The following is an 11,537-nucleotide window of genomic DNA, read 5'->3' on the forward strand; positions in this document are numbered from 1 at the left end:
CTTATTTTTGTGTAACATAGATATCACTCTCGTTCCAAGTGATATCCCTAGCATTAACATGGTAATTATTAAATTAAATGGTAAAAAGAAAAGTACCTACATATAAACAAATTAACCTAATTACTTCTCGAATATTGTTGCGATAAAGCCCTTTAAATGGGTGGTAGATAACCATGGTTATCTACTCCACATATATTGTGGTGGATAACCATGTTACCACCCACATCTTGCAAATATTGCCAATTTAGAGATGAACTCTGTGAGTTATAACGGTTGATCAAGAACTTATGGTCATCCAGGGAAGAAAAATCTGACACTTCATTTAACGATAAACTGTTAAAAGGAATATTTGGATAAGGTTGGATGAAGTTCAGATTAATCCACAAAACTCATCTAAATAGAAATTTTGGAATCATTAGTGCATCTCCTACTAGGAAAATCTTAAAAATGCAATTTTCTGACCCAATATCATGCTTCTCCCTTGGAAAATTCCGTACAGAGTTGTCCATCCCATCAATCTGGACAAAACAAAGAACTTGCAAACCGACGAAATACAGAAATACCCGTAGTTACACAGGTACCGCTTCTAGGAATTGCAGAGCACGTACCGGAAGCTCCCCCTGAGAGCTTGGGAGCTGATCAGAAACACTCCAAAATTGTTGGGAGCTTCAACGGGTACTTTGTAGCTTTTCAGGAGCTTCACTGCAACATGTTTTGGGAGCTTCACTACAATGAATAAGTGCAAACTTAGGTGTATTTGACATTTCAAGTTTAGGTGCTGGTTAAACTGATGGAACTGTGCGAAGGGAAGAGTATGCCGTTGGGATTAGATTTGGATATGGGTGTGGAACTAAGAGAAACAACTTGTTTATAGAAAGCCCTTCTATCCAAATGAAGATGAGGCACCTGGCCAATCATGATCTTTGTCATTGGAAAGCTATTCATTCTCCTCATATAAGCGGATGGCGGATGGATATAAGAGAATTTAGGAAGATTGTTGGCCACGGGCAAAACCATCATTATCGGCAGACCTGAATGGACAAAAGATGGAATACTAAAGAAATTTTTTTTTTTGAAATTATGAAACATAAATATTATTAAAAAAAAAAAATCATATTTATTTAAGTTATTTAAGTATAAAATATATATTAACTTGGAAATTTATAATTTTATTATACAAACTCTTTTTAAAATAATGTTGGATTTAAACTCTATTGCTTTAATTTTTTTAATTACTATTAATATATATTTTATGTTTTCTTATCTCTATTATAAATAGATGTAATATATATAATATTGATGAGGTTACATCAAGGGTGAAGAATTGAACCAGTGACTTAACATATAGTGTTGCAAGAAATCACCTAATAATCAAGTAATAACAACCTTTTTTCTGGTTTGGAAGTTCTGCTTATTTCTTTACTTGGAAAGAATTTGATTGAGAAATTGTTGATGAATTAATATTTTGATTCTTTTTGTTATACATTTTTTGGCAAGATGGAATTTGATTGGCAAATTTTAGATAAAAATAAATTAATTATTGTATTCTTATTTTTAATATATTATACTGGTGCCGCTCCCAATTTGGCTTTTCCTATAAATTTGAGCAATACTTCTAACCGTACCAGATACTCATTCCAGCTCCCGCGTATCAAAAATACCCATGTACTGTGCAACATAAAAAAAAATACCCAATACACCTTCCACCCCTGAGCAACCTTTTTGGGGCTCCAACTCTTAATACACGGGCTACAGTGTACAAAGTTAAATTAATGCAGGAAAATGCAGACACTTAACAATTGTAAATATCTCATAGACATTTTGATAACATAATCCACAAGGGAAGTAAAAGGGCAATTACCCGGAAAGCAGAGAAAGTATTTCATTCTGGTACTCAGAGAGCATGTCTTAAACACGCTCTGGAGAGCTCAGAGCACGGGTCAGCGTTGCAGCCACCATTCAATACCACAAAAGTGTTATTTGCTCTTAGTTACTAGCCTTATCAGACTTTCGATAAATCCTCTGATAACAGAATTCAATTCTAGGCACATCGGAATAATAATATAGATGTAAAGCAGAGAGCTTCTAGAGAGTTTGAGAGTTTGACAAATGATAACACAATTCAAGTCTATGCACACTAGTATAACATAGATATTTAGAGAATTGAAAAATTAACAGTGACATAGAATCCTTCTATGGAAACAAAAGCCCCGCATTGCAGGTAACAAAAACAGGTCAAGGAATAAGCGTGGAAGAACAGGATACGGGCAGGGGCGTTTATACCGACCGAGTAGATGAACCATACATTGTAGCCTGTAGGTAAATTAACTTAGAATATAAGAAAGCACAAACAAAAACCAGAAGCTAGATCAGGGAAGGAAATCTTGATATTATCAAAAGCGGGTTACCAACTTACCATACAAAAGGTGTTGTTCCTCTCAATTCCTCGATTAGCTCTCCCCTCAGTTGAGGGTAGAAGTTCCTTATATGTGACTGGATTTTCAGAAAGAAATTTTGCAACATTGTATTGTTTTTTTTTTTTTTTAAATCTAGGATAATCGGTAACTGGTGAGAGTTATCATGAACAGGCCCAGGATCAAATCCAACTGGCTGCCACTATAAACCTAGGCTAGGTGCAACAGCCTGCAAGCCGCACACAATAGCAATTAACTTATGCCTCAACAAGAGCCGAGACGTCCACTCTGGGGTCGCCTACTCTTCTAGCCAAGACACAACAGGCCATGTACTGTTTTTTTTACTAATCAGAACAGTTACATATATAGGACAACAATTACATATATAGGACATAAATCACTGACTTTCACACTTCTATATCATAATTACAACTCATATATAGTAAACAACAATTTCTAAATTAACTCTGAGAACTCACAACAACATAGCGAAATATTACTTGCCAACAGCATATGGAAATATTACTTCCAACGAATTTGTGAAATAATTCATTGTCAGATTAGAAGGGGGTAAAATGCTCTGCTCAATCTAGTAATATTTCATTGTTTCTGTTAAGCTTTCAAAAAAGGGGCCATTTTTCGCCGGCGTAAGCTGAAGTCCAGATGGATCATCACATTGAAATGTTGGACTCAAAAGATCGTTGAAGGAAAGTGAGCTTTTTGGAGCAACAAAACACAACATCGCTAACCGCTGCGGGAATTTGAGGTTTCTCAAACCTCTAAAAAAAATACCGCCATTCTTTGCTCGGGAAACAATTCAAGTGCAACACAACTTGTTGGAGAAAACCTTGTTGTATTATGATTGGAATCCTGATTAGTTGCTTACATATATCCTGTAACATATATCCTGTAACCATTGTTCTGTTGTCCAAATCAAACAAAAATCCAAGATAAATGAAAGCGGGAAGAATTAATGGTAAGCCACGTATATTTTGTTATATTTGGTTGTGTACTAGTCAGATCCATGAGGCACAACAACAAAGACTAGGATGCATGTAATGGAAGGGATGTGGAAAGAAACTAATTTACAAATAACATTAGCTTGATAATATAACATGTAATTTGTAGCCTATTTTATAGCACTGGTGCTGAGATTCCCTCTAATCTGAGTAGATAACTCAGCTGGAGAGTTGGAAGAGTACTTACAAGAGAATGAGTTGAAATTGCTAAAACAATAGATGCAGGGGAGGGCCGTCAAGTCGTTTTCTTCCAATGCAGCGGTGAGCGCTTTGCGTCGTCTGTTTGTTCGAAAAGGGATGCAGAGGATTGGGGGCAGACTCCAGCGCGGAATGCCATCATTTATGGGTGCCTGGCCTTATTAATGTTCGTCCACGGCCCCTGCGCCTACACGCCAGTTAGGCGGAGATTGGAAAAGGACTTGAGAACCATGTAGAGCAATTTGCATTGATCGTTGGCATAGAACCATGTATATTCAGAGGCCACATATTTATAATGAAAAACATAAACATAAGAGTTCCCAAAAATGACGCAAGCAAAGAACCTACTACCTGATCACAAAATTTGATAAATGGGTTCTAGATTTGCAACCCAGCAAGGGTGAGAATCCCCTTCTTTCCAACATATGCTATAGCATTTGCTGCTGAGGCTCTAGAAATTACGAGCAATGTAATCACCTGCAACAGCATAATGAACCAACCAGTATAACGTAGATGAGGATGGATTTACAATAAAATCAATGCAGAATATAGAAATACAAATAGTGCGTAAATATAAGGAGAGCGATTCCATAAAATCAAAGAAGAAAAGCACCTGGCCAAAATCAAAGATAAGAGACCTTATAAAGCAGCAACTCCATTTGCCACGACCTGGTCGACTTGCAATTGCAGAACGTATCAGCGGAAGCAGCGAGAATGACGAACATACAAAACTTTCTCTGCATCACTGAGACGCCTGGAAGGACATGGAGGACAGGTGGTTAGCTACAGCGACGGTTGACAAACTTACAAGGGAGGGCCATGTTGCAGATTGCGTTTGGATTTGGAGAGACGATGAAAGAGCCAGAGAGAACTTCCCTTAAAAAAACGCCTTCGGCATAAAATCAACGCCACGACCATGTACTCAATCAACTGTAAATATACCCAATTGAGGATAGTCTTATGACCGCCTCTTCTGTTTTGCTTTTCAATCGTCAGCGTCGCTAGTCCACTACTCCCAGCCTGAGACTCCCAGCCTGAGACACTGTAATTTGGGACATCTATACATTTCAACATTCACCTCCTTCATACAACGTGCAATAGATTCCACCTCCTCTAACTCGAAGCACCCACAGACACGTAGCGTGCGAAGCTGTGCACATTGCAATAAGCCCCGTATTCTCTTGACCTTCCAACATCCGCTTACCCACAATTCGTTCAAAGACACGAATGTCTCCATACTTGGCAGCTCATGTAACTCATAGCACTCAGGAACATTTAACACCCGAAGCTTTGTCGCATTCTCTAAACCCCGTATGCTCTTCAATTTCTTGCATTTTCCTGCCCGCAACACCTCCAAAGATACCAATGCGTCCATTCTGGGCAGTTCTTCCAACTCAAAGCACCAATTAACATCTAACAGTTGAAGGTTTGTCGCCTGCTCCAACCCCCGTATGTTCTTCAGCGTCATACATCTCTCTGCCAGCAACTCCTTCAAAGATACCAAATTTTCCATAATCCGCAACTCCTTTAACTTAAAGCAACCACGAACATCTAACCGGCGAAGCTTTGTTGCCTCCTCCAAACCCCTTAGGCTCTTTAATTTTCCACATCCATTTGCCGACAATACCTCTAGAGATACCATTTTTTGCATACTTGGTAGTTCTTCTAGCTCAAAGCACCCACTAACATTCAACTCTCGAAGCTTTGTAGCTTGTAACAACCCCTGTATACTCTTCAGCTGCACACAATCCCTTGCCTGCAACGCCTCCAAACATACCATTGTTTCCATATTTGGAAGTTCTTCTAACTCAGAGCAGCCACTAACATCTAACTGTCGAAGGCTTGTCGGCTTCTCGGACCCCCCTAACATCTTCAACTTCCTACATCCATTTGCGCGCAACTCCTCCAAAGATGCCATTGTTTCCATATTTGGAAGCTCTTCTAACTTATAGCAGCCACTAACGTCTAACTCTCGAAGGCTTGTCGGCTTGTCGGACCCCCTTAAGCTCTTCAACTTACTACATCCATTTGCGCGCAACGCCTCCAAATATGCCATTGTTTCCATATTTGGAAGTTCTTCTAACTCAGAGCAGCCACTAACGTCTAACTGTCGAAGGCTTGTCGGCTTGTCGGACCCCCTTAAGATCTTCAACTTACTACATCCTTCTGCGCGCAACTCCTCCAAAGATGCCATTGTTTCCATATTTGGAAGTTCTTCTAACTTATGGCAGCGACTAACGTGTAACCATCGAATGCTTGTCGGCTTCTTGGACCCCCTTAAGCTCTTCAACTTACTACATCCATTTGCGCGCAACGCCTCCAAATATGTCATTGTTTCCATATTTGGAAGTTCTTCTAACTCAGAGCAGTCACTAACGTCTAACTGTCGAAGGCTTGTCGGCTTGTCGGACCCCCCTAACATCTTCAACTTCCTACATCCATTTGCGCGCAACTCTTCCAAAGATGCCATTGTTTCCATATTTGGAAGTTCTTCTAACTCATAGCAGCAACTAATGTCTAACTGTCGAAGGCTTGTCGGCTTCTTGGACCCCCTTAAGCTCTTCAACATCATACATCCCACTGCGTACAACTCTTCCAAAGATGACATTGTTTCCATATTTGGAAGCACTTCAAGGTCAAAGCAACCACTAACGTCTAACTTTTGAAGCCTTGTCAACTTCTCTGACAACGGTAAGATCTTCAAGTGCGTACATCCTACTGCGCGCAGCTCTTCCAAAAATGCCACTGTTTGCATACCTGACAGCTGTTTTAATATATAGCACCCACTAACATCTAATCGACGAAGCTTTCTCAGCTGGGCCAACCCCGGTATGCTCTTCAACTGCATACATCCATCCACTAGCAACTCCTCCAAATATACAGGCAACTGCAAAAGAGCATGCTAAATTTTTACGTGTTTCAATTAAAAGAAAGATATTTATATATTAATCTATCATGATTCTCATCTACAAAACTTTTCTGGTGATAATAGCCACTAAACACAAGTTTACACAACAAATCTCAATGTACCTGTGATTCGTCTTGCCACAATGTTTCTAATTTGTCCCCAGACACATTAAGAACCCTTAAGTTCTTCATTGGAACCCAGGTAGGGAGGCAAGAGTATGGACAATCTTTCCAGCGGAGCCATGTGAGATTTGGTGACTTTACCCTCTTCAAAATGCGTTCCAATAGAGAACCTTCAGTGTCAACCAGTTGTAACCTCCTCATCTGAATACCCTCAAATTCTTCATTGTGAAGATAATCCCTTTCAACCATTCTAATTCCCCGCACGATTATTTCCTGTCCATCATCAAAAAATTGATATTTATTAAATGAATGTTTATTCTTGCAAAATAATGAAGAACTTACTGAATAAAATATAAAAGACTAAATGATTGACTACCTACAGATGATTGGTACAACAAATTATCAACGGCGCTCTGGTTCCAATGCCAAAGACGACGCGGCAACGAAGACAAGGCAATATGTCTTCCCATGTCTCTCAGGTGGTCATGCATATGTATCTTATTCATGCGCGCGAACATCCCTGCAATCCAAATGACTACTTCCACTACTTCGACCAGACATTTGTTTTGTAGATTTTGCAACCCCAAGCAGCCATCCCAATCTGACACGTTCCATATTGTGATGGCCGTATCCCTATTTTCTCCATTGAAAAAGCAAGCTACGTCTAAAAAGATTTGTTTTTCCACTCCATCCAAGGCATCGTAACTAATGCGAAGCCTTTCTTCTATATTTTTGGGAAGTATATTTTCAAGTTTTTTCAATTGCATTTCCCAATAAGACCTCTCGTTCTTTCCAGCCAGAAGCGCCCCTAATACTTTTAGAGATAACGGCAACCCAGCACAGGCATTTACGAACTTGACCGCCAAATCTTCAAACTCTGGGTGTGGATAGGGCTGGCCCAAGGCATGACAGCAGAAGAGCTCTAGAGAGTGTTGTTTATTAAGCCCCTTTTGCTTATAAATTGACGATTCTTCTATTCCTGATCCTGTGAGAACATCCTTATCTCGAGTTGTAATCAATATTAAGCTATTTGGGTGGATACAAGTTCGACTTGGCACAAGTGCATCAACGTGATCCACGGTATCTACATCATCTAAAACTAATAAAATCTGGTGAGAGGATAGATGCTTTTTAAGCATTTCTATGCCTTCATCCTTATTACCTACTTGCAGATCTGAACCAATCAAGCTACTAAGAAGTTTGTTCTGCAACATGGTTAAAGAACCTTTCCCTACATTTTCTCTTACATCATCTAAAAAGCAAGATCTGGTGTAATGTGAACTCTTCCCATTGAAGAGTTCTTTGGCCAGGGTTGTCTTTCCAACACCACCCAACCCAAAAATCCCTACTACCTGAGGTTTTCTTTCACCATGTTGATGCAGAGATAACACTTTATTTTCAAAATCTCTCACCTTTACATCCAAACCCGTTGGATACTTGGCTACATTCAATGGTGTTCTCTTAACCTCTCTCATCACGCGCTCAACCACCTTTTCGAGCAAGGCCCCCTCGTCACTGGTTATTCACAAAAAAAAAAAGAAATAACTAATGAGAAACACGCGTGCAGATCTATGTACAACTTAAGCTAATACCAATTTACGGAGAGGGATATCTGGATGCTTACCTGTTAGACTCTAGCTCGAAACCGCTTATTTGAGAAACAGTAGAAAGAGCATTTCTCCACTGCTCAATAGTGGCTGAGTCGTGTCTTGGCTTCTTTTGATCGTGAGTCCTCTTCTGTTTAAGATTCTGCAGGGCTCGAGCATACCTTCCATCTTTGCCCTCGGTCCAACGAAGTTCACTAGGCTTCACGTGGTAGAACACTGGAATTATTGTACCCTGTGATTCCAACATCGTTAAGAGTTCATTTAGACACCACGTTGATTCAGCATATCTGGCAGAAAATATGGCCACGTGCACAGAGGCTGTTCGAATAGCCCCTTCTATTTGAGAGTTAAAATACTCTCCTTGCTGCAATTCCTCTCGATCCAGAAAGACCTTCAATCCGAATGAATTAAGCCGATGGTACAGATAACTGGCGAAGGTGTTTTTGACATCGGGACCCCTGTGATTTATAAAGACATCAAAGGGGGGATTGCTGGTGCTGTTAGGATTAACGGAGGTGGAGGTGGAGGTGGATGCAGCGGTGGAGGAGGATGCAGCCATTTCCAATTTGGAAAATAGACACAGAAATGGGAGAGATGTGAAGGATGGCTATGAGTAAGACTCAGTCTGAGACTGAAAGCTATGAAGCCGATGAGCTTGGAGTTTCTTAGGGCACGGAGAAATGGTGAAGAATTGCAATAGGAAACACGCTTTATGGAGAAATAGGTATATAGCAATACACTCCAGACCCTTCACTCCTCGCTTTTGCTAGTCTGAACGCGCGTTTTCCGAGTGGCCAAGAGCATCTTGGGTCAAAAAGAAATAGACCGATGCACAAGCGTCCAGGGGATCAGTAACCACACTACCGAAGTTAAATAATGATTTTTTCCACCTTTAAATTGCCATTCATACCCGGTACTTGAAAATATACTTTCGCCATTCATATCTCGTGCTTTAAAATCGGACTATAAAGTTAGATAATTTGTTTGCTTTAAAAGGTGTACTTTTAGTTAATATGCACAGATCATTTGAATTTAAAAATAGGTAATCCTCTATTTAGTTTTTTCTTTCAATAATATATTAGAAAAGTATTTTGTTTTTTTTTCACGCAGGTTAGGAACATCACATTGATTGAGCAGCATGAAGAACTCAGGTTTGATACATCAACCGTACTTACTAGGTTAAAATGTATATGAAGGGATTTAGTGTGTATAGTGGTTTGTGTAGGAAGGGATTTAGTGTGTAGTGGTTTGTGTAGGAAGGAATTTAGTTTGATACATCAACCGTACTTACTAGGTTAAAATGTATATGGAGCCGTACTTACTAGGTTAAAATGTATAGGAAGGGATTTAGTGTGTATAGTGGTTTGTGTAGGAAGGGATTTAGTGTGTAGTGGTTTGTGTAGGAAGGGATTTAGTGTATAGTGGTTTGTATAGGAAGGGATTTAGTGTATAGTGTTTTTGGTAAAAATGTGTATTAAGAGATTTAGTGTGTATAGTGTTTTTTCTGCATCATATAGTAAAGGATTTAGTGTGTGGTGTTTTCTTCATAATACTAGAAAGGTTTTAAGGCATGGTTTACCTAATTCATTTATAGCATCAATAAACTATTAAATATAGTGTGTTTTAAGCTTTGTAAAGATATTGATTTAGAGATTTAGTGTTTACCGTGCTTTATGTATCATATAATAAAGGATTTAGTGTGTATCGTGCCTTTTTGTATTATAAAGGTTCTAAAGCATTGTCAACCTAATTCATTCTTATATCAAAAACTATTAAATATATTGTTCTTTGTAAAGATATCGTTTATTAGATAGGAGATAGGGATTAAGGGTTTTTTTGGCTAGATAGAAAGTTTTACAAGGAAGATTGCTTATTAGGTTTCTAAGAGAAATTATAGATAAGAGTGTTTTAGTTAGGGGAGGAAGTATAGAATTTAAGCACTTTTTAACACATTTAAGGTAGTTTATAGAATACTTGTAGTTGTGATACAATATGTTAATGTTTTGGTTAGAGGAGGAAGTGTTATAAGAAATATTATTTATTAAGCTTATAAGGGAAATTAAGGATAAAGATGGTTTGGTTAGAGAAAGAAAGTAACAACTTGAACATTTCCTAACACATTTAAGGTTATTTATAAAATATTCATGATTGTGGTTTAATATTCTTTAAGACATAAATTCATCATCAATCATTACAAGTTTATATTTTAATATTTTGTCTCTATACACATTTCCATGTACAATCAATTGCAAATGATTCACAACTTAACATTTATTCTACTAACTTAATATTTTGTCTATACACAAATTTCCATGTACAGTCAATTACAAATGATTCACAACTTAACATTTATTCTACTAAAGAAATATAAATATATATGCCGAACTCTATCCCTTCCATGTTTTGGAGGTTTTTCTCAGGGATTTGTCAGAATCACAAGTTTGAGTTGTGAACTCTCCACAATTTGAGTGCCCCAAGGGTTTTCAAGCTATTGAATCTATATATGCAATCAAAACTTGATTTTAAACAAAAAGGATCTAGATTTGACCAAAAAAATTATCGTCGCATGCCTGGAATCACAAGTTTGTGTTGTGAACTCTCCACAATTTGAGTGCCCCAAGAGTTCTCAAGGTGTTGAATCTATATATGTAATCAAAACTTAATTTAAACAACAAGGATCTAGATTTAACCAAAAATGTTGTTGTCGGATTCTTGTCAAAAACTTCAAAACTTATAATGTTTAGACAATGGCAATATATACCAGCCTAGATCCATCTTAACTCTCGATCTAACCAAGAGTGGAGAGGGATCAAATCTCTTTTCATCTCAAGAAATTTGATCCCTCCTAAGGCTAAGTAAATCTAGAGTTAAGATAAATTTAAAGTGGTTTAAATATTAATTATAAATATAGTTATTAATTTTATATTTTTTTATTATTTTTATTTTTAATTTAATTTAATCTTTTTATTTTATTTTATTTTGAGCTAGTCAAAATATTTAATAATACATTACAATGTTTAAAATTGAAATACAACATCTTTACTATACTGGAATTTTTCAAAATGTTTATGGATAACATAGGCCATGGCTAACTAAAATGTCTTTTTCAAGAGTTATTTTTTTCTTTTTAGTATTTTTTTTAAACATGCTTTTCTACTAGCAATTTCACTATGTTAAAAATGCAATTTCACCAATATAATATAATATTTTTTCCCAGAAATCTAAATTAATTAATAAATATTGTTAATATAATTTGAATAACAAATTAT

At 37.5% G+C, this 11,537-nt stretch overlaps 1 protein-coding gene across 1 annotated transcript; it reads right to left on the reverse strand.

Moving 5' to 3' along the window:
* Positions 1-3,318: 3,318 nt before the first annotated feature.
* Positions 3,319-9,009, reverse strand: LOC149213277 (disease resistance-like protein DSC1). The gene is made up of 5 exons (XM_089388956.1): positions 8,286-9,009; positions 7,042-8,176; positions 6,662-6,934; positions 4,270-6,518; positions 3,319-4,108 (listed from the first exon to the last, which is right to left on the reverse strand). The coding sequence occupies exons 1-4, from the start codon at positions 8,825-8,827 to the stop codon at positions 4,641-4,643; spliced, it is 3,828 nt and encodes a 1,275-aa protein (XP_089245082.1). The 5' UTR covers positions 8,828-9,009; the 3' UTR covers positions 3,319-4,108; positions 4,270-4,640.
* Positions 9,010-11,537: the final 2,528 nt, after the last annotated feature.

The sequence above is a fragment of the Pinus tabuliformis genome, chromosome 1_1, assembly GCF_031772625.1.
Source record: "Pinus tabuliformis cultivar Carrire ecotype Pingquan chromosome 1_1, CPIR1, whole genome shotgun sequence".
NCBI lineage: Eukaryota > Viridiplantae > Streptophyta > Pinopsida > Pinales > Pinaceae > Pinus > Pinus tabuliformis.